The sequence below is a fragment of the Salmo salar genome, chromosome ssa13, assembly GCF_905237065.1.
Source record: "Salmo salar chromosome ssa13, Ssal_v3.1, whole genome shotgun sequence".
Lineage (NCBI taxonomy): Eukaryota > Metazoa > Chordata > Actinopteri > Salmoniformes > Salmonidae > Salmo > Salmo salar.
This window is the reverse complement of record NC_059454.1, coordinates 83,940,378-83,962,589: the sequence shown is the minus strand read 5'-3', so window position 1 is coordinate 83,962,589 and position 22,212 is coordinate 83,940,378. Positions and strand designations below refer to the sequence as shown.

The window sequence follows — 22,212 nt, the reverse complement described above, 5'->3', positions numbered from 1 at the left end:
ATAGTTTAATCTTTACTCATTCATGTTATACAATAATTAGATGCAAACCTCATAACTGAGGGACCTGTATGAACAGAGTTTGGGTAATGTAGCTGTATTGTCTTTCATGAGGTCACAAACATGAAACAAAATGGATCGGGGTCATAGCTGGCTTCTCCAACGACCATTTACACATTCTCCAAAATAGGAGTATTGTTCAATTCTCAAATTCTAGGACGTAGTAGAATTGGGAGGGAGAATCACTTTCTCTTACTGTGAAACACTCTCAATTGCATGGTCAGGGAGGGTCTCTGTGGTATTTACGACGTGGTTGTAAGGTCGTAAAACTGCCCGTAAAAAAATGTAGTTGTTAGATATTACTGCACTGTCGGAACTAGAAGCACAAGCATTTCGCTACACTCGCATTAACATCTGCTAACCATGTGTATGTTACTAATACAATTTGATTTGAACAGGTTGACCCTCCTTTGGCAGCAATAACCTCAACCAAACGTTTTCTGTAGTTGCAGATCAGACCTGCAAAAAGAACAGGAGGAATATAGGACCATTCCTCTTTACAAAACTGTTTCAGTTCACAATATTCTTGGGATGTCTGGTGTGAACTGCTCGAGGTCATGCCACAGCATCTCAAATTGGGTTGAGGTCAGGATTCTGTCTGGGCCACTCCAGAAGGTGTATTTTCTTCTGTTCAAGCCATTCTGTTGTTGATTTACTTCTGTCTTTTGGGTTGTTGTCCTGTTGCATCACCCAACTTCTGTTGAGCTTCAATTGGCGGACAGACAGCCTTACATTCTGCTGTAAAATGTCTTGATAAACTTGGGAATTCATTTTTCCGTCGATGATAGCAAGCTGTCCAGGCCCTGAGGCAGCAAAGCAGCCCCAAACCATGATGCTCCCTCCACCATACTTTAGAGTTGGGATGAGGTTGATGTTGGTGTGCTGTGCCTTTTTTCTCCACACATAGTGTTGTGTGTTCCTTCCGATCAACCCAACTTTAGTTTAATCTGTACATATAATATTTTGCCAGAAGCGCTGTGGAACATCCAGGTGCTCTTTTGCGAACTTCAGATGTGCAGCAATGTTTTTTTTTGGACAGCAGTGGCTTCTTCCATGGTGTCCTCCCATGAACACCATTCTTGTTTAATGTATTGCAGACTCGTCAACAGAGATGTTAGCATGTTCCAGAGATTTCTGTAAGTCTTTAGCTGACACTCTAGGATTCTTCTTAACCTCATTGAGCATTCTGCGCTGTGCTCTTGCAGTTATCTTTGCAGGACGGCCATTCCTAGGGAGAGTAGCAACAGTGTTGAAATTTCTCCATTTATAGAGAATTTATCTTACCGTGGACTGACTCTTAGAGATACTTTTGTTACCCTTTCCAGCTTTATGCAAGGCAACAATTCTTAATCTTAGGTTATTTTGACATCTCTTTGTTCGAGGCATGGTTCACGTCAGGCAATGCTTCTGGTGAATAGCAAACTCAAATTTTGTGAGTTTTTTTATGGGGCAGGGCAGCTCAAACCAAAATCTCCAATCTCGTCTCATTGATTCGACTCCAGGTTAGTTGACTCATGACTCCAATTAGCTTTTGGAGAAGTCATTAGCCTAGTGCTTCACATAATTTAAACATTCACAGTGTAGGTTGGAAAAAGTATGTATTCAATATAGACAATAAAAATACAATAATTGGTGTGTTATTAGTTTAAGCACACTGTGTTGGTCTATTGTTGTGACTTAGATGAAGATCAGATCAAATTCTATGTCAAATTTATGTAGAAATCCAGGTAATTCCAAAGGGTTCACATACTTTTTCTTGTCACTGTAGATCCATGCGCTGTGTTATGGATTTTAGCATATCAACCACACCTTGTGAAATATAGTAGCTATTGCATGCTCATTGTTTGATTTTTTGTTGTGATAAAAATACTTCGGGGTTCACCTGTTATGTGGTAGACAGAGTTGAATCCGATCCCAAACCTGCCAACTTTGTTTGGGTCTTTGCGTTTGATGCTCCGGCCTGTGGTCGTGATTCCCTCCCAGTCCTCTGCTGTGAACTCTGCGTTGTTGAAGGCATACAGTGCAGGACCTGGTCACAGACACAACTACAGTCAGTTATTCATACACATTAGGACCTGCTGACAGACAAGACAACAGTCAGATATTCATATACTGTAATGTTCTGTATATATACTGCTCAAAAAAATAAAGGGAACACTTAAACAACACTATGTAACTCCAAGTCAATCACACTTCTATGAAATCAAACTGTCCACTTAGGAAGCAACACTGATTGACAATAAATGTCACATGCTGTTGTGCAAATGGAATAGACAACAGGTGGAAATTATAGGCAATTAGCAAGACACCCCCAATAAAGGAGTGGTTCTGCAGGTGGGGACCACAGACCACTTCTCAGTTCCTATGCTTCCTGGCTGATGTTTTAGTCACTTTTGAATGCTGGCGGTGCTTTCACTCTAGTGGTAGCATGAGACGGAGTCTACAACCCACACAAGTGGCTCAGGTAGTGAAACTCATCCAGGATGGCACATCAATGCGAGCTGTGGCAAGAAGGTTTGCTGTGTCTGTCAGCGTAGTGTCCAGAGCATGGAGGCGCTACCAGGAGACAGGCCAGTACATCAGGAGACGTGGAAGAGGCCGTAGGAGGGCAACAACCCAGCAGCAGGACCGCTACCTCCGCCTTTGTGCAAGGAGGAGCAGGAGAAGCACTGCCAGAGCCCCGCAAAATGACCTCCAGCAGGCCACAAATGTGCATGTCTGCTCAAACGGTCAGAAACAGACTCCATGAGGGTGGTATGAGGGCCCGACGTCCACAGGTGGAGGTTGTGCTTACAGCCCAACACCGTGCAGGACGTTTGGCATTTGCCAGAGAACAGCAAGATTGTCAAATTCGCCACTGGCGCCCTGTGCTCTTCACAGATGAAAGCAGGTTCACACTGAGCGCGTGACAGACGTGACAGAGTCTGGAGACGCCGTGGAGAACGTTCTGCTGCCTGCAACATCCTCCAGCATGACCGGTTTGGCGGTGGGTCAGTCATGGTGTGGGGTGGCATTTCTTTGGGGGGCCGCACAGCCCTCCATGTGCTCGCCAGAGGTAGCCTGACTGCCATTAAGTACCGAGATGAGATCCTCAGACCCCTTGTGAGACCATATGCTGGTGCGGTTGGCCCTGGGTTTCTCCTAATGCAAGACAATGCTAGACCTCATGTGGCTGGAGTGTGTCAGCAGTTCCTGCAAGAGGAAGGCATTGATGCTATGGACTGGCCCGCCCGTTCCCCAGACCTGAATCCAATTGAGCACATCTGGGACATCATGTCTCGCTCCATCCACCAACGCCACGTTGCACCACAGACTGTCCAGGAGTTGGCGGATGCTTTAGTCCAGGTCTGGGTGGAGATCCCTCAGGAGACCATCCGCCACCTCATCAGGAGCATGCCCAGGCATTGTAGGGAGGTCATACACGCACGTGGAGGCCACACACACTACTGAGCCCAATTTTGACTTGTTTTAAGGACATTACATCAAAGTTGGATCAGCCTGTAGTGTGGTTTTCCACTTTAATTTTGAGTGTAACTCCAAATCCAGACCTCCATGGGTTGATAAATTGGATTTCCATTGATTATTTTTGTGTGATTTTGTTGTCAGCACATTCAACTATGTAAAGAAAAAAGTATTTAATAAGATTATTTCTTTCATTCAGATCTAGGATGTGTTGTTTAAGTGTTCCCTTTATTTTTTTGAGCAGTATATTTTCTTCGTCAACCTTGTGTTCTGTTTCTTTGTGTTCTTGAACGTAGCCCTGTCTTTCATTTTTGTTCATTGATTTCACCTGTGTTAGTTACTCACCTGGTCTCATCAGCTCCTTATTTAGTTCAATTCATTCGGTTTGTGCCTTTGTGAGGCATTGTTCGTTTTGACTTTATTAAGCCTTTTCCTAGCTCATTTGTGAGAACCAGTTAGCCTTCAGTCCTTGTTTTGATTCACCTGCCTGTTTGCCTACCTGTGTATGACCATTGCCTGCCTACGACCACGATTCCTGCCTTCTGCGAAGGCAAAAAAAACACCTGCCGCGCTCTGCACGTGAATCTACACCTTGTTCTCCCTGAGTATTCAATACATATACATTACGACCTGCTGACAGACACGACAACAGTCAGTTATTCATACAGCACAGGACCTGCTCACGGAGACAACAGTCAGTTCATTCAGTAGTTTGTCCCTCTTTCAACACTTTTGCACCAATACTTTTTATTCAACCAAATCAAAAGTGGCGCGAAACCGCTACGCCAGATTGAAAAGTACTGGGGCAAGTGCCAGGTTTACACATTACATTGTTGGGAGCATATAAAGTGTGGTACTTTTTTTTGCTAATGCCAGCTTGCCACACATTTGCTGGCAGCCCTGTGTGAGCCAGAGAGAGAATGTTTCCTGATGCTCAGAGCAAGTGACCACTTATATTTCTGCATTCCAGCATGATGATTAAAATTCTAAATCAGAGCGCTATACTACAAATGAGATTTGACGAGTTAGCGAGATAACTTTGGTCCACTCTGAGTTCAACTCAGGATAACCAGTGGTTCAACTTTTAGCCAGGTACATTTCTATGGCAACAAATCCTTCAGAACTAACCTGCTCCAAGGCAGGTTAACTAAGGGCTAACTCCATTTATCCTGAATGAAGGACCATTGAAATCCCATTCCCTCCCTCTCGCAAGGATTGTCATCATCCCCTTCATTTGACGAAGACGACTGACAAAATATTGTTAAAAAAATAGTCATGTTAAAATACCTATCACATAACACATTTAGTAATGACAGAACGCATTTGAAACTTCAGCACAGTATTACTTTTGGATGAATTAATACAATTACTTTATTGATAGGAGTGTGAAAAAAGGTGCTCGTGCATTGATAAGCACACCAAAGCTAACAAAAAAAGACAGCATTAACAATACGTAATAAAAGAAAGGCACTTCTAACAGTCTATTTCACACCATAGCATGCTGAATCTTCAAGATAACTTTTTTCATTTTGATTTCAACACAAATGAAAGTGGCACTGACTCACCCATGAATTGATGTTTCAGCATTGTCTCAATTTAGAGTTTGGCATTCGACTAGCCACGTGCGACATGAACGAGCAGTTACTGCCCAGGCTTGAGTAAGCGACGGGTACACAATCAATATCCACCTTCATAACATGGATGAAGCTGGATAGTTTTAAAAACCCTGAGTAGATCTAGCTTGCATAGTAGTATACACATTAATCTGGGCATGTTGCCCTGCTGTTAATCTGATGTGGTAGAAAACCCTTACTACATTTGCTGCCTAGCAGTCAGCATGCAATGAGACCAAGTCAGCCTCAGACAAATAGCTTCTCCTGTATTTTATTAATTTCTGATGTATTCATTAGTGTTGTAGTGTAATGTTGAAGTAAAATGGACATTTCATAAACCACTGTTAAAGATAAAATTCAGCATGTTGGCTGTCTAATCAACAGTGAGCCCTTGTAATGTAAGGTTCAATTTCAAGTAATTTATTTTGGGTCGTTCCATATGATTTCAATCACTTTCTGACTGCATCCCTTGTGATTTTAAAGAAATCTTTCATACATACAGTGCATTTGGAAAGTATTCAGACCCCTTACCTTTTTCCACAATTTGTTACATTACAACCTTATTCTAAAATGGATGAACAAAAAAAATATTCCTCAATCTACACAATACCCGACAATGACAAAGAGAAAACAGGTTTAGACATTTTTGCTAATGTATTAAAAATAAAACAGAAATACCTTATTTACATAAGTATTCAGACCCTTTGCTATGACACTCAAAATTAAGCTCAGGTGCATCCAGTTTCCATTGATCATCCATGTTTCTACAACTTGATTCCACTTGTGGTAAATTCAATTGATTGGACATGATTTGGAAAGGCACACACCTGTCTATGTAAGTTGACAGTCCATGTCAGAGCAAAACCAAGCTATGAGGTGGAAGGAATTGTCCGTAGAGCTCCAAGACAGGATTGTGTCGAGGCACAGATCTGGGGAAGGGAACCAAAACATTTCTGCAGCATTGAAGGTCCCCAAGAACACAGTGGCCTCCACATCATTCTTAAATAGAAGAAGTTTGGAACTACCAAGACTCTTCCTAGAGCTGGAATCCTGCCCAAACTGAGCAATCGGGGCAGAACGGCCTTGGTCAGGGAGTCACTCAAGGATCACTCTGACAGATCTCCAGAGTTCCTCTGTGGAGATGGTTGTCATTCTGGAAGGTTCTCCCATCTTTACAGCACTCAACCAATCAGGCCTTTATGGTAGAGTGGACAGACGAAAGCCACTCCTCAGTAAATGGCACATGACAGCCCGCTTGGAGTTTGCCAAAAGGCATCTAAAGGACTGTCAGACCATGAGAAACAAGATTCTCTGGTCTGATGAAACCAAGATTGAACTCTTTGGCCTGAATGCCAAGCGTCAAGTCTGGTGGAAATCTGGCACCATCCCTACGGTAAAGCATGGTGGTGGCAGCATCATGCTGTGGGGATGTTTTTCAGCGGCAGGGACTGGGAGACTAGTCAGGAGCGAGGAAAAGACAAAAGGAGCAAAGTTGCAGACACTTGTAATATTTTTAATTTCTATTAATAAATATTTGTATCTACACTGACTCAATTTATTCCTGACACTTGTTATTTACATGTCTGTTCATAGACACTTATTGCATTGTGATTTACTTTCAGAAGCAAGATAAATGTTTGTGCTGAAAACACTGTCATTTCTTCATCTCAATACAAGGTGTTTCACGTGCTGGCAATGTAGATGTGTGGCTTTCTTCTACTTGTGTGGTATAGTTCAATCTAAATTCATGTACACAAGACATCATAGAATCAGGTTTAATTTTATTAAGATGAAAACGGTACATTTTAGTAATTTGGCTCACAGTGCATACAAATAACTGAGTCTATATGCATCCATCAAGGCGTGCGTGAGCATTCCAAATAAAGGCCTATTCTACATGATTTGCTGGCCTTGGGTTGAGTTGTCCTCGCCTAACTATGTCTTCCTGCCATGGCACACGTCCAGGGGGGAGAGGAAGAAGTCCCTAAGCTTGTTTCTTGTTTCACTTGCAAGCCGTGTCGCCCTTGGAGATTGTTGTCACCTGCCACAACCCTTCTCCACTCTCCAGGTTGGTAGTTGCCATAAGGGAGGTGCGTGTCATCAAAAGCGGGAGGCAATTATCTTGTGTTCGGCTCATGAGCTTCATCCGTGGAGGACAAGACCTTGTGGGCCACACATGCATCACAATGTCATTAGCCTTTTCAGGTGTACACTCAATTGGACAGCCAAGAATCCTCATCCTCGCAGCCATGATACTGAATGCATTCTCTATGACTCTCCGACAACAAGAGTGGCAGTAGTTGTAGGTATGCCCAGGTTCACTGAGATGGACACCTGTGATAAATAAATAAATAAAACAGATCTGATCCCTACACAAGCTCAAGGGGAACCTGGGAGGGCAGGTCTTCCGGAGCTGATGTAAAATCCATGAGTCCCAAAAACTTTTCTGTTGCAGCCACAATAACATCTAGTTCCTTTGACTTCTTTGAGACTTGTGCTGTACAGTTTATAACTGTGGCAATGAATGCAACAAAATCCATATTTTTAACACACAGGGTATCTTTTGTCTCAATTATTTTAACCTGTTAGGGCTAGGGGGCAGTATTGACACGGCTGGATAAAAAACGTACCCGATTTAATCTGGTTACTACTCCTGCCCAGTAACTAGAATATGCATATAATTATTGGCTTTGGATAGAAACACCCTAAAGTTTCTAAAACTGTTTGAATGGTGTCTGTGAGTATAACAAAACTCATATGGCAGGCAAAAACCTGAGAAGATTTCATGCAGGAAGTGGCCTGTCTGACAAGGTGTCGTTCTTCTTGCCTCTGTTTATTGAAGACTGAGGATCTCTGCTATAACGTGACACTTCCTACGGCTCCCATAGGCTCTCAGAAGGCGGCAAAAAGCTGAATCGTGGCTTTGCAGGCTCTGGCTGAAAAAAAGTAGCGCGTTTGGGTAGTGGCTGGTTACAGTACTGTGAGACTCAGGCGCGTGCCTGCGTCGACCGAATGCTTTGTTTTCTTTCCTCTGTTTACCTAAACGCAGATTCCCGGTCGGAATATTATTGCTTTTTTACAAGAAAAATGGCATAAAAATGGATTTTAAACAGCGGTTGACATGCTTCGAAGTACGGTAATGGAATATTTAGAATTTTTTTGTCACGAATTGCGCCATGCTCGTCACCCTTATTTACCCTTTCGGATAGTGTCTTGAACGCACGAACAAAACGCGGCTGTTTGGATATAACGATGGATTATTTTGGACCAAACCAACATTTGTTATTGAAGTAGCAGTCCTGGGAGTGCATTCTGACGAAGAACATCAAAGGTAATCAAACTTTTGTAATAGTAAATCTGACTTTGGTCAGGGCTAAACTTGGTGGGTGTCTAAATAGCTAGCCGTGATGGCTGGGCTATCTACTGAGAATATTGCAAAATGTGCTTTCACCGAAAAGCTATTTTAAAATCGGACACCTCGATTGCACAAAGGAGTTCTGTATCTATAATTCTTAAAATAATTGTTATGTTTTTTGTGAACGTTTATCGTGAGTAATTTAGTAAATTCACCGGAGGTTTGCGGGGGGTATGCTAGTTCTGAACGTCACATGCTAATGTAAAAAGCTGGTTTTTGATATAAATATGAACCTGATTGAACAAAACATGCATGTATTGTATAACATAATGTCCTAGGGTTGTCATCTGATGAAGATCATCAAAGGTTAGTGCTGCATTTAGCTGTCTTCTGGGTTTTTGTGACATTATATGCTAGCTTGAAAAATGGGTGTCTGATTATTTCTGGCTGGGTACTCTGCTGACATAATCTAATGTTTTGCTTTCGTTGTAAAGCCTTTTTGAAATCGGACAGTGTGGTTAGATTAACGAGAGTCTTGTCTTTAAAATGGTGTAAAATAGTCATATGTTTGGGTTAACCTCTCTGGGCTACGATTTTTATCCAGCCGTGTCATCACTGCCCCCTAGCCCTAACAGGTTAATCGCCTCCACATAGGAGATTCGATTGACTGCTCTAACTTGCCACCTCAATTTCCTTCACCCATACAGGGCACTCTAGGAACTCAGGATCAGGATCCCTACCACAATTGCAACACAGTCATCATTCTACACACCTTTCTTCAGTATACTCTGTTCGTCTGCACACACTTGAAACATGGCCAAATCCTTTACAATTCTTACACTGCAGGGGTTTGGGGACGAAAGTTCTTACAGCATATCTTGCAAAACCAAGCTTCACATCCATAGGTATTGTCGTGGATATATTCGCTCAATCCTATTTCTCAGATACCGGAACTTGTGAATTGAAATAGAGTTTGTAACAAAGTAACAAGCCGAGCTGGCCCATGGACCAACTGCCGAACTCATTCTCAGTCCACTCCTTTTATACAGTTTCATGCTTATACACGTTTCATAGTCCCTCCACTTTATGCTAATAACCATATCCCCTCGGCTTTACTCCACCATTGTTTCCAAATCTAAGTTATTTCCTCTGGTTTCTGCTCCCCTCTAGTTCCTTGGATCAATTATATTGGTGGCGCGCCTATACATTATTTCCAAGAAAATAATAAGTACAGATTAATATAGGCAATTATAAGATTCCTACATGCCATTATCGGACTATAATATTACTATGGGCCATTATAGGATTAAGTACAGATAACTATAGTCCATTATAGAATTATACCAATAAATACACTTAATCCCAGGATTACACATAGTGCCTTTGCTTACCCCCTTTAGTGCTATGTAGCCTTTTAACAAGGAACACATTCTCTTAACAGAAAACACCCATAGTATTTGCTCTTTATCAAAAAACAAACAGGAGCGACAGACTTTCTTATTTTTCTCCATTCGCCCAGCGGGTCAGACGCTGGGCACCAATCACACCACGAATTCAATTCAGGTAATCAACCTGAACACCTGTTGTCACCCCTGAGATGACTCCTTTGACGGGTGCTCTACTCCAATGTTCAAAACACAAAACTTCTGTTGTCCGGATTCTTTTGAGGCCCAGTGCAATCTTCCTCTACTCTTCAGAAATACAATTAATCAAAATAAGACCACTCCTGGTCACTTTGACAGACTCCACTTTCCAAGTACACACGTCACCATTTTCCACACCTCAAACAGGTTTCTCATATGCATCCTTACTCAACAAACGCATCTCAACAAGAAGCAATTCTTTATTATTTACACATTTCGTCCACTCCAATTTTAGACAATTTCCTTTTTCTTATAGTTTTCAATATTACTGTTGTCCATTCAAACATTCGTCTCCACCAAATTTACACGACGCGCTGATAAATTCGAACTCAGCATCCACTTCCGCCATCTTCCCCTCCCAGTCAAGTTTCTCTCTGCGTACACAATTGTATTCTCCTGCCCGTCTGTTCCTTGTCTGGGTGTGTCGTCACTTCCTTGTTTGGTCATAGATGGCTATTACTAACTCATTGCCCTCTACTGTCCCGGGGTAATACCGCTGCTTTCCCATTTTTTTAGTTTCTTCATTATTCAAGCTAATGCCTTTTTAGGGAGCATGTGAGCACACTCAATCGGTTCGGCTCGCCGGAAGCCAGAGGCTCAGAGCACCGTGAGCCTCACAGAGAGAGCTACCACAACCACTGTTATTTCACGCTAGACTAACTTCTTGCTAGTTATTTATCATCCCATCCGATTACGTAGTACATGTCTTGACAGCAATAAACTGAGAAGCTAGCTAACTAGGCTAATTGAGGCTAGCCATAATGTTACTGCGCTTCTCACCATCCTACAGTTAGCCTACAAATAACTCAGATTATAGCCTAAATAGCAGCCTACCTGTTGGCTTTTGGTCGTTGTAGCCTTTCTTTTCATTCTGTCATTTTAATTCCATCTTCTATTGATTAGATATACCCTAACTTTCTTGCTACACAAGCATAGCAGCAATGCAATTGTCTCTCGCTTAGCCCTTCTTTCCAAAACACTTGCGCTGTTTCTGACCAACTCTCTCGCTATCTCTAACAGAACGATCTTCTTAACCCTAACCAGTCAAGCTTCAAGACGGGTCACTCAACTGAGACTGCTCTTCTCTGTGTAACGGAGGCTCTCTGACTCTCTCTCTCCTCATCCTCCTAGATCTATCCACTGCCTCCGACACCGTGAACCAGCAGATCCTCCTCTCCAAACCCCACACACCAAAAAGAGTAATTCATTATGCCACCGCTGGTCTCTTGGCCCTCCCCCCCTACGGAAGGGCAGATCCCACTCTTCCCAGTTCAAGCTGTTCTCTGTCTGGGCACCCCAATGTTGGAACCAGCTTCCCCCTGAATCCAGGACAGCAGAGTCCCTGCCCATCTTCCGAATACATCCGAAACCCTACCTCTTCAAAGAGTATTGTTAGGGTTTGACCAACTATTTGTTAGCATAACCTATATAAAATAACAGAGCAGCTATGCTATAATATTAAGTATATAAACTATAGATAATTGATTACTGCTATATGTTAAGAGGAAGTGGCTCATGTGATGGTGGGTCATGTGGAAAGAATACTGATGCTTTAAAACAGGGTTTTGCAAGAGCTTTTTGCTGAACAACAGCAATAACAGGATATGGGTGTAAGGGTTTTAGAGAACTGTGCATTGTGCAGTCACAAGTTGAGACATCCGCCAGGAAGCTGGAGTGCGTCTAGAGGTTGGGACCAACCGGCACGCCAACGATATGCTGGAATAAGTCTAAACCATATTCTAGCCTCTCCTATGACAGGCCCTCAGGGAGAGGGAACTAAGTCTGTCCAGTATTTAAGGAAGAACTTGTAATGTCATTCCAGTTCTCTGTCTGCCCTGCGTGGTGTTTCAGGGAGCCCGTATATTTGTTATTGAAGTAGCAGTCCTGGGAGTGCATTCTGACGAAGAACACCAAAGGTAATCAAACTTTTCTAATAGTAAATCGGAGTTTGGTCAGGGCTAAACTTGGTCGGTGTCTAAATGGCTAGCCGTGATGGCTGGGCTATCTACTGAGAATATTGCAAAATGTGCTTTCACCGAAAAGCTATTTTAAAATCGGACATATCGAGTGCATAGAGGAGTTCTGTATCTATAATTCTTAAAATAATTATGTTTTTTGTGAACGTTTATCGTGAGTAATTTAGTAAATTCACCGGATGTTTGCGGGGGGTATGCTAGTTCTGAACGTCACATGCTAATGTAAAAAAGCTGGTTTTTGATATAAATATGAACTTGATTGAACAAAACATGCATGCATTGTATAACATAATGTCCTAGGGTTGTCATCTGATGAAGATCATCAAAGGTTAGTGCTGCATTTAGCTGTGGTTTTGTTTTTTGTGACATTATATGCTAGCTTGAAAAATGGGTGTCTGATTATTTCTGGCTGGGTACTCTGCTGACATAATCTAATGTTTTGCTTTCGCTGTAAAGCCTTTTTGAAATCGGACAGTGTGGTTAGATTAACGAGAGTCTTGTCTTTAAAATGCTGTAAAATAGTCATATGTTTGAAAAATGTAAGTTTTCGGATTTTAGAGGAGTTTGTATTTCGCGCCACGCCCATCATTGGATATTGGAGCAGGTGTTCCGCTAGCAGAACGTCTAGATGTAAGAGGTTTTTAAGATGAATGCACTCTGGATAAGGGCGTCTGCAAAATAACTAAAATAATAGAATAGACATTCCCATTCAAGTTGACATTCGACGGTGGGTGGACCGGTTGCCATCTTTCTGATAGTAATTGGAAGTTAAAGTTTTAATTCAATTTAAATGTTAATGGTGTACTAGCTGAACTACAGGGATCTGAAGGGATAGGTATTTTCTATTAATTCTATTTATATGGATTGAAATGACACCCACCCTGTATTCATAAGTATGCTGTGTCTCAACCGAAGACAGACACAACACAAATATTTTCGAATTATGTTAAATAGAGTCCAAGCTACAACAATTGTGAAAATTTGAAGAATCTTAGTTAACGCGTTTGTAGATTATTGACGTTAAATCTTTAAAAAATGACATTTTTTAAAATGTAAAACTGTTTTGCAAGAAATCGTAGAATAGTTTGACAACCCTGTTTGTAAACTTTCAAACGATATCAAACTCAAACCTTTATATTTTTCAGTGATGAAGACATGGAGGTCTCATGGTAGGGTGGGCTAGGCAAAACAGGTCAACTTTGTTTTGGCATTCAGGTTCAAAAGGTAACTTTCTGACCACTTCCACCATGCACAAACATGTATGAAAGGTTTCATTCAAATCAAAATGGGTGCAGATATGGAATGACCCTCTTCAATCTTCCACAAATATTAAACAACCCTACCTTGGTACTTTCCCAGACCTTCAGTCTTGAGGCTCTGGCTGCCGTAGCATCTCTCATCATGGAGGAACACCACCTTCGATGCCCCGGCATCATCAGCATTCTGGATAAGCTCCTGGTCACAGCACAGATAGGGGTAGGGGTAGGGACGTTTACATAGGTTCCTTTAACTTGGATAGTACATTGGGCTACGGCAAACTTATACAATACAAGATGTTCACACTACTTCTTTAAATGTAGTGGCTTCAATGGCAGAGTGAACAGAGTGAACAGATGACTACATGATTGATTGATTATCAAACTCACTTTTAATATCTGTCCTCCATCAGGGTACCTCTGCAGGATGTCCTTCAGGAAATCAATGAAAGGGGGAGGTCTTGCAGCAAATGAATTTCTAAACAACAATAAGAAGCAAAGAAGTTGGATAGTTTAGTCAAAGACAATCCAGTATGAAGATAGGCTAAAACCGTTTCTCCAAAAGAAATCCCTGATCACACTTGTAGGTGATGTCATGGCGACGTTGGCTAACTAAGCTCATGCGTAGAAACACGTCTTGGGTCTAACGTTCATCGTCTCGTGCAAAACTGTGCATCTGCAGGCCATCAAAGGCATTCCTTTGGTATAAAGTCGTTTTTGGACTAAAATAAAAATGGGTCAGTTTGTCACTTTCACGAGGTTGGAGTAATAACATCTTCAACTTTTAAGACATTGATTTCAAGAAAATGAACAACTAAGGAAGAATTGTTCACTTCTCAAACCCCAAACCCTCGCCTGGTCTGTTTGGTCTGTTTCGCAAGCATTCCAGGAAGTCTTGCAATGTTGCGCCTTTGGGTTTAGAAACTTTGGTTTGGTTTTAACAGTATGGTTGGAAATTAAACCACATTCTTCTCAATCTATACCATCTATCTACTAACAGCAGGAAGAAATTATGTTTAAATTCTATACATTTGCTAAACATAAAACTGACATTTGGTTCCATTTTTATAGATTTTATAGCTTTATATAGAAACAGGAAATTATCCAGTTAATCCCACGATGTATAGTGTTAACAAGGTAAAGCTACAGTATGTATAGTGTTAATCAGGTCAAGCATGTATAGTGTTAGCAAGGTATAGCATCGTGCAGCTATAGGAGAACACACATACGTTCCAAACAACTGGTTAGAATGTTCAACTGATTAAAATGATCTCCTCACCGTGTTTCCCTCTCACTCATCCTTCCACATTGGTAGGATTCTACAAGAACCAATGAATTAGTTAGAATTATGGTTATATGGCTTAGTAGCAAATTTAACTGTACTAATCAGACTGCAAACAAAAATGTCCCTATAGTTTAGAAATGTAGTATTCAAGGATGAAGTAGGCCTAGCCTAGTCTTAATAATGACGTATAATAATCATCATGATAAGAAGACTTTTGTTGTATTTAAGATACATAAATTGATCAATTTACCTCAATCATTTCTTCGTGATCATGGAGTGCGATGGCGTAATCTGAAGCCACCTATGTCATCAGAATAAATATTCTTAGTAGACTAATGGTTGTATGTCCTCTACTGACTCTTCATTATTCTAGTGTTTCAGTTGACCAACATTTCCTCCTCCGGGGAACTGAAACGCCTATTTTATCTTGGTCTGCCCTGCCAGCATAGGAATAACAAAGTTGTTTCGTTTCCTGCCTTGCCAGGTATGAAACAAAACTTTCATTAGGGCGTGACTCATTGTCATCTTCTTCCTCTTTAAATTTGTATTCGCACGTGATTCAAAGGTGTATGAGTGATTGGTGCTGGGCTGACGCCGAAAACAGTGAAGTTGATCAATCTACGTCGAGGGAGGACCTGATTTTTTGTATATGACAATGAAATATTATTATGAATACTGTCAAATGAGTTGCCAGCTTCAATTCTTGCGCATTTTGACAGAAAAAAAGTATATTTCAACACTGTCTGCTGAGGCAAATTTACGAACTGCTGAACTTGGAACCAATCAGAACTCCCGTACATATCCCTAGGGATGAAGGCAGCCAATCGCTTGCTTCTAAAATGTAAACAGCCTCACATTGTGGCCATAGATATATAATCTATAGAAGGGTTTGTAACCTTTTACTCTGGCAATTTGACTGTTAAACTCATAGGGTACGCTAGCAATGGATGCCAGTCCCAATTGGAATGGGAACTACCATCAATGGATTATATTTATATGGTTGGTTGCGGCTGTCGGTTTGCCTGTTGCAGATTTCAAAATACAATTGCGGGGAAAACGTAGCGATTGGAAAGCAAATGCCTACTGCTGGAAACAGAAGAATCAATATAAAAAAATTTAAATCAACAACTCCCAATTTGTAGCTAACAGCAGCACTGTATTTCAAAGCAGATCATCTTGAAATAGGCTATTGCCACGACCAGCGCATTGGCCATAACCATGAGTAGTTTATGGCTTCATCTTCATCAGTAGGTGTGTCAGTGTGCCACCACATTTTATTTAGTAGAGGGTGAGCTTTGTATGCGTCTCTGTGTGTGGAGTAAACGTGATCTAGAGTTTTTTTCACCTCTAGCTGCACAGGTCCCTTACGAAAAAAGATTGCAGTCAGAGTGCAGTATAACTGCAGTACACTGTAGTATAACTGTAGTTAGAGTGCAGTATAACTGCAGTATGCTGCAAATACTGCATCCAAAATAAAAACATTTTTACTGCAGTAATTTTGCAGTGTGACTGCAGTTACCATGCAGTATAACTGCATTTCAACTACAGTACACTGCAGTTATTCTGCAATTACTGTGTCCAAAATACCACAGTCAACTGCAGTTACTGCACTTTCAAAACTGGGGTGACATGCTGGTATAAATAAGGTAAAACGGATTTCAGTTTTCCTGCATTAAAATAACCAGCCACTAGGAGTGCTGCTTCTGGATGAGCATAATTTTTTGCTTATGGCGCTACACAGCTTGTTGAGTGCAGTCTTGAGGAGAACGAAAGATGGCGGAAGCGGATGATGAAGTGGATTCTGAATACAATGGCGGTAGAATCAAGGAGAATTGGAGTATTGTACGGAGCAAAGTAGTGTACAGTGATGAGAATGACCCTTTGTATCTAGTAGGAGTACGGTTTGTTAATGAGGAGCAGCTGAGCAGAGTACCAATCTTGAAGAAACCATTTGAGTTATCCAAACTGGTGGAGAGAGTGCTGGGTAAAGTGAAGGCTGTGAGGATCACGAGAGGCAGGCTTGTTTTGATTTTTTGTGCTTCTACAGATCAGAAGGAACGTGCATTATGTCTTAACGGATTTGATAAGTTTGAAGTGTTGTGTGTGGCTCTTCGGAACAGGGCACCCGTCAAGGGGGTTATATCTGGCGTCTGGTGGATAGTTGATTTTGAAGACATTAAAAAATATTCCTGGAGTGATTGAAGCACGGCGGATGAATCGTGTGGTGAATGGTGAACAAGTGAAGAGTCTATCTGTTCTTTTGTTTTTTTTTATATGGAGTCTCTCCCTACTCAAGTGCAGTTAAGATATATTAACTACATAGTCAGAGCATTTATTCCAAGACCAATGCAGTGTGATCATTGTAAAGCTTTTGGTAATGTAGCATGTGTTTGCAGAAGTGAGAAGCCAGGATGTCGAAGTTGTGGAAAGGATCATATTATGTGTTATAAAAGTGATGAATATGTGACATGTTGCTATTGCTGTGGGAACCATGACTCCATGTCTTCCGCATGCCCCACAAGGGTGAAAGAGAATGATGTGGCCAAAGTCAGGGTTGTACAGACAATTTCATATACAGCAGCTGTGAAAAGGGTTGAGGGTTTGAATGGTGCACCAGAAGAGTCCATGGTAGTGGATAGGCCTACACTGCAGGATGCAGGGGTTGCCTTTCACCAGCAGGATCCTGACATTTCAATGGTAAGAAAGTGCATTTATAGCTATGGCAATTAGTGGCACTGCCAAGGTGGAGAGAAAGTCCAGGAATATAGAAATCATAGTGTTAATGTTGCGACAGTTCGTTTCTGGTATCAGAACAAAATAGTCAGCACATAGTAACTTCTGATTTAGCTGTACTTTAATTAATGCAAACACGTGTGTGGTAAATGGGTTGTTCGTATATACGGTCTCGCTATTTTACCTCGCAGGGCAAAACAGAGAAGAGGGCGTCACATTCTATTGTTCTCTCTTTTATACTTTGACAGAGATAGTTCCCGCTCAATGCTGGCCTGTCAGAGGGAGGAGGAGCGTGGTTTAAACTTGCTCCTCCTGTCGTCGGCGTGCAGGCTGATCCCAGCGTCGTGACGCACTTCCTGTTGCCGGTTGTAGTTCTTCTTGTCTTCAACAGTTGATTTACTCGTAGTTTATATACTTAATTTTGTAGCATAGCTTCCCCGGTATATTATATAAGTTATGCATACAAATAGCCAGTTCAACCCTAACAATAGTGATTGCGGTTCCTGGGGCTGAAAGATTTCTCAGCGAAGGAGTTACATGCAATATTGGCACAAGCTGTATCACCCTCTCAGGTCCTAGAGCCCGAGAAGGAAGATATGGAGAACTAAAAGAAAGAAGAAGTAGGAGTTTTGACAATGTACTATTTTTATTAGGGTGGATTAAGTTAGTTTCACTATTACGTATGGATACATTTATTTATTTGTTTTAAAAAATGTTGGGGGGGAGTTCAAATCGCCTAGTTGGTGGCGGCAGTATAGTCTGCCATAAAACCCACAGAAGAAGATGAGTGCGGTAGTGCCAGCATTGGGTTTTGGTGTTAAATAGACAGCTACGAAAAATATAGATAAAATCTCTTAGTAAATAGTATGCTCTACAGCTTATCATCCCTTACAAAAAATGATTGCAGAAACTGTAATAGTGCAGTAATTGCAGTCCACTGTGGTATTTTGGATGCAGTAATTGCAAAATTACTGCAGTAAAAACAAAACGGTTATTCTGGACCCAGTATTTGCAGCATACTGCAGTTATATTGCACAATGACTGCAAAAAATGTTCCTAAGGGATGAAGTATTCAAACTCAGGCGATCAGAACCTCCAGACTTAATTTAGAACCGATAGCGGCCGTTGATGGTCTTTCTTTAAATTACTGTCATTACATTACTATAGCAGCCGTGAACGGCCTTGTTTTTCTAACAATAATATGTGTGTCAATATCGCAAAATTAACTTGCTAACAACCTGTAGTCGTATTCGCGTGTCTGTTGTCATCAACCGGAAACAGAGTATGCTGTCATTTGTCTTTTCAACGGTTTTTAAATTAATTCCTCAAAATGACAGCGTTGAAGCAGACATTGACTTTTCACTGTGAAAGAGGCTTTTATCTATGTTGGTTGGTGATACAGATTCGCACACGTCCTTGCACTTTGAAAAGCAATGATGTCGAGGTGAGTGAAATAAGTAAACCGCAGATATGTGTTTGGTGCTGTCGATGTTTGATGCTGACTGTGAAATTTGGATAATAGCTCAAAGATTAGCAAGTAATGTCATAACTTGGTTGGTACAGGCTCCATCAGCGGTGGAGCTCTTTATGATTGCTCTATATCTCATGGAAATAGTTGGTTTTTAGCTGTATATAGTCACCTAATGACTTGGTTGTTTTGTATTGTATCAACCGATGTAATTTATATGGAAACGGCCGAAGCTGCTTGCTATAGCTAGCTAATGCCCGGTGTACACTAGCAGAAGATGCCGCGCGGTGAACCACCGCTTCCCATTTATTTCCAATGGAAGGAAAGTGGTGGGAGGTGGTGAAAAATAAACTTTATCCAACTTTATGCAAATCACAAGCAGCGACTGCTGGACAATGACCAATCATATCGAGTGGTTCCCATGACGAATTTGACGCTATGCAACCCAACGCAAAGATGGCTGACAAAAATACTAGGATGGAAGCAAATGTAAGTGATTATAACATCATAACAAATCAGTTGAGAAGAATATGTTAGTTAGTGTAGAGACAAACGATTATGCATATTTTTTTTAAATCATAAAGTTAATTTACGAAAATTGCGATTTAGCAAGCTAGCTGACTAGCTAACATTAGCCAGCTAACGTAAACTTTTGTACATCGCCTTGGTCTGTACAATTGACCTTATTTTAGCGCCCCAAAAAAGTAATTCTTCCAGATCAACTGTAATGTCAATACCATTGTAAAGCACAATTTCTCCCCTTTCCAACAAAATTAATGACATGACCTCCACGCTGCCCGTTTCTGCAGAATTCAAGAAGGCAATGAGCTCTGTCGGGTCTTTTTAAAAATGGCGGGTGGGGAAGCGAAACGAATACGTGATAGTGAGAAGGAGAGCATTCTTTTCACTCGATCTTTCCAACTTATCGCCTCTAAAATGTAAATTAAACACTATAAAGAGTTTATATAATGTGTCATTTGTGTCATTACATACCTATTTGAAGGTTTGTGTTGAATTTGAATCTGGTTTTTAGGGCGGTGCTAAAGTGATCTTCAGGAGTAAACAACGGCTTTGAGAGTCATGATCGCTTACAGTGATGGCGCAAAAAATGACTAGGTAACCCCCTCTTACCCCCGTCACTGTCCATTTCTTGTTTTTAAACGATGAAAGAAGTGCTACACCTGGTGGAGAGAGATTGTAAGACAGAAATAGTTGCTTTATGCGTGCTGTACGTTACGGCATGACACGTCACGATGTAATGGAGGGTGAGTTTTTTCAACTTTTCTCCAATACTATAGAGCCATTACATTTACATTTTAGTCATTTAGCAGATGCCCTTATCCAGAGCGACTTACAGTAGTGAATGCATACATTTCATAAATGTTTTCACCATACTGGTCCCCCATGGGAATTGAACCCACAACCCTGGTGTTGCAAACACCATGCTCTACCAACTGAGCCACGCAGGACCATGTCGATCAACGCTTGAATAGAAACGTAGTTCACACCCCAGATTTTGAAGTCAACACAGTCGCTACAGTCCCATTAGTTTTCTTTGTAGCCTTGCTTGAATGTCGCGGTTGCGCACATGTGTACGGAATGGGGTGAGTTTACGTTAGCTGGTTGCTTGATGGGTGTTGTGACATGAGTATGAAATTGTAATTCTGGTTGTTTAATATTTTAGGGACTCCTGAAACAACCAGCAAACCAGGCTGTCATCTTGTGAACAGTGGATGTAAATAATCTAGCTAGCTAAAGCATTTATTGCAAATGGAATGTACAATTTTGTAAGGCTCCCTGGTTGATATTTGCTATGCAATGCAGATATATGAAATAACGTAGCTAGCTAACTATTTTCTTGCTTATTGTGCAGTGGAGGATAAAAATACCTGTATGCCTATGGATTTGAAGCTAGCTATGTAGCCGATCTGTGTATGGACCGACCCTAAAACGTTTGGCATACATATTAGTTCAGTACCTAGCTATGAACCTCAGCTATCATAGCCAGTTGTATCCACTTCAAAACAGTCTGAATGACATTAATGAAGTCTATGGATTGAGTAGAATATAATATAACTTTGTGCCAAGGATGCAAGTCGTATATACATGTAGTTATTACTGTGACATTTTTGGCCGATACCGATATCCAATATCTTCCTTGCCAAAAAAAGATACCGTTAACCGATATAAAAATAATTGCGGCCTTTTAAGCATTCTATTACAGTTAACACACACACGGACACAGCGGTCTAAGGCACTGCATCTTAGTGCAAGAGGCATCACTACAGTCCCTGGTTCGAATCCAGGCTGTATCACATCCGGCCGTGATTGGGAGTCCCATAGGGCGGTGCACAATTGGCCCAGCGTTGTCCGGGTTTGGCCGGGGCAGGCCGTCATTGTAAATAAGAATTTGTTCTTTAACTGACTTGCCTATTTAAATAAAGGTTAAAAAAATATATAACGAATTCTGAGTGTCGGGCATTAGGGCCTGGTCCGGGGTGAGCAGTATGTCCTGCGCAGCCAATTAATTGAAGTAGAAATCTTCATCCAAATCGAGGTTAGTGATCACTGTTCTGTTGTCCAGAAGCTATTTTCAGTCATAGGAAACTATTGCAAAAATATTATGTGAAAAACTAAATGAAAAAGAAGTTACGATCAGCGCAAAAAAACTAAATAGCAGAATTGGTCAGGAGCCCGTAAAACGTCCGCTATACATTCCAAAACCATTGTAAAGTGGTCTGTGTGTAGCTGGTGAGATAAGTCAGGTGCAGAACAGCAGATATGAGTAATGAAAGCAATTTTACTCAAATATATCACAATACAAGTCGTATAAATACAAGGCCACAAATACGGACCGCAATACAAATAAACAATTACTCACAAACAAACATGGGGAAACAGAGGGTTAAATAATGAACAAGTAATTGGGGAATTCAAACCAGGTGTGTAAGACAAAGACAAAACAAATGGAAAATGAAAAGTGGATCGGCGATGGCTAGAAGGCCGGTGACGTCGACCGCCGAATGCCGCCCGAACAAGGAGAGGGACCGACTTCGGCGGAAGTCGTGACAGCCATTCTCATTCACAAGAGACTCCTGGCGTTATACCTAAAGCGGGGCCCTGATAGATCACTACCGGTGCAGTCTGCGCAAGGACGTCCATCAGGAGTTGGCCTGCAGGGACACCACTCTCACGTTTGACCAGCTGGTGGACCTGTCCATCCGGCTGGATAACCTGCTGGCTACCCCCGGATGTCTGGATCGGGGCCTGTCAGTTCCATCCCCCAGCACCACCGCTCCGACGCCCATGGAGCTGGGAGGTGCTGCACTTAGGGCGAACGGAGGAGGGGCCGTTCACTTTACCA

The 22,212-nt window shown here is 41.5% G+C and overlaps 1 protein-coding gene across 3 annotated transcripts in view; it reads right to left on the bottom strand.

Moving 5' to 3' along the window:
• LOC106568039 (sacsin) overlaps positions 1-15,164 on the bottom strand; it is a 35,933-nt gene extending 20,769 nt beyond the window's left edge. The window contains exons 1-6 of one of the 3 annotated variants that reach the window (XM_014138043.2): positions 14,898-15,164; positions 14,642-14,681; positions 13,753-13,840; positions 13,450-13,561; positions 1,940-2,086; positions 1,225-1,285 (exon numbers count right to left, since the gene is read on the bottom strand). In XM_014138043.2, coding sequence (XP_013993518.2) covers positions 1,263-1,285; positions 1,940-2,086; positions 13,450-13,561; positions 13,753-13,840; positions 14,642-14,661 — 390 coding nt within the window. In that variant the 5' untranslated portion in view covers positions 14,662-14,681; positions 14,898-15,164 and the 3' untranslated portion in view covers positions 1,225-1,262. Of the gene's footprint in view, positions 1-1,224; positions 1,286-1,939; positions 2,087-13,449; positions 13,562-13,752; positions 13,841-14,641 lie in introns of those variants that run through there. The other 2 variants (XM_045692279.1, XM_045692280.1) reach the window with 2 other exon arrangements.
• Between the last annotated feature and the right edge of the window lie 7,048 nt (positions 15,165-22,212).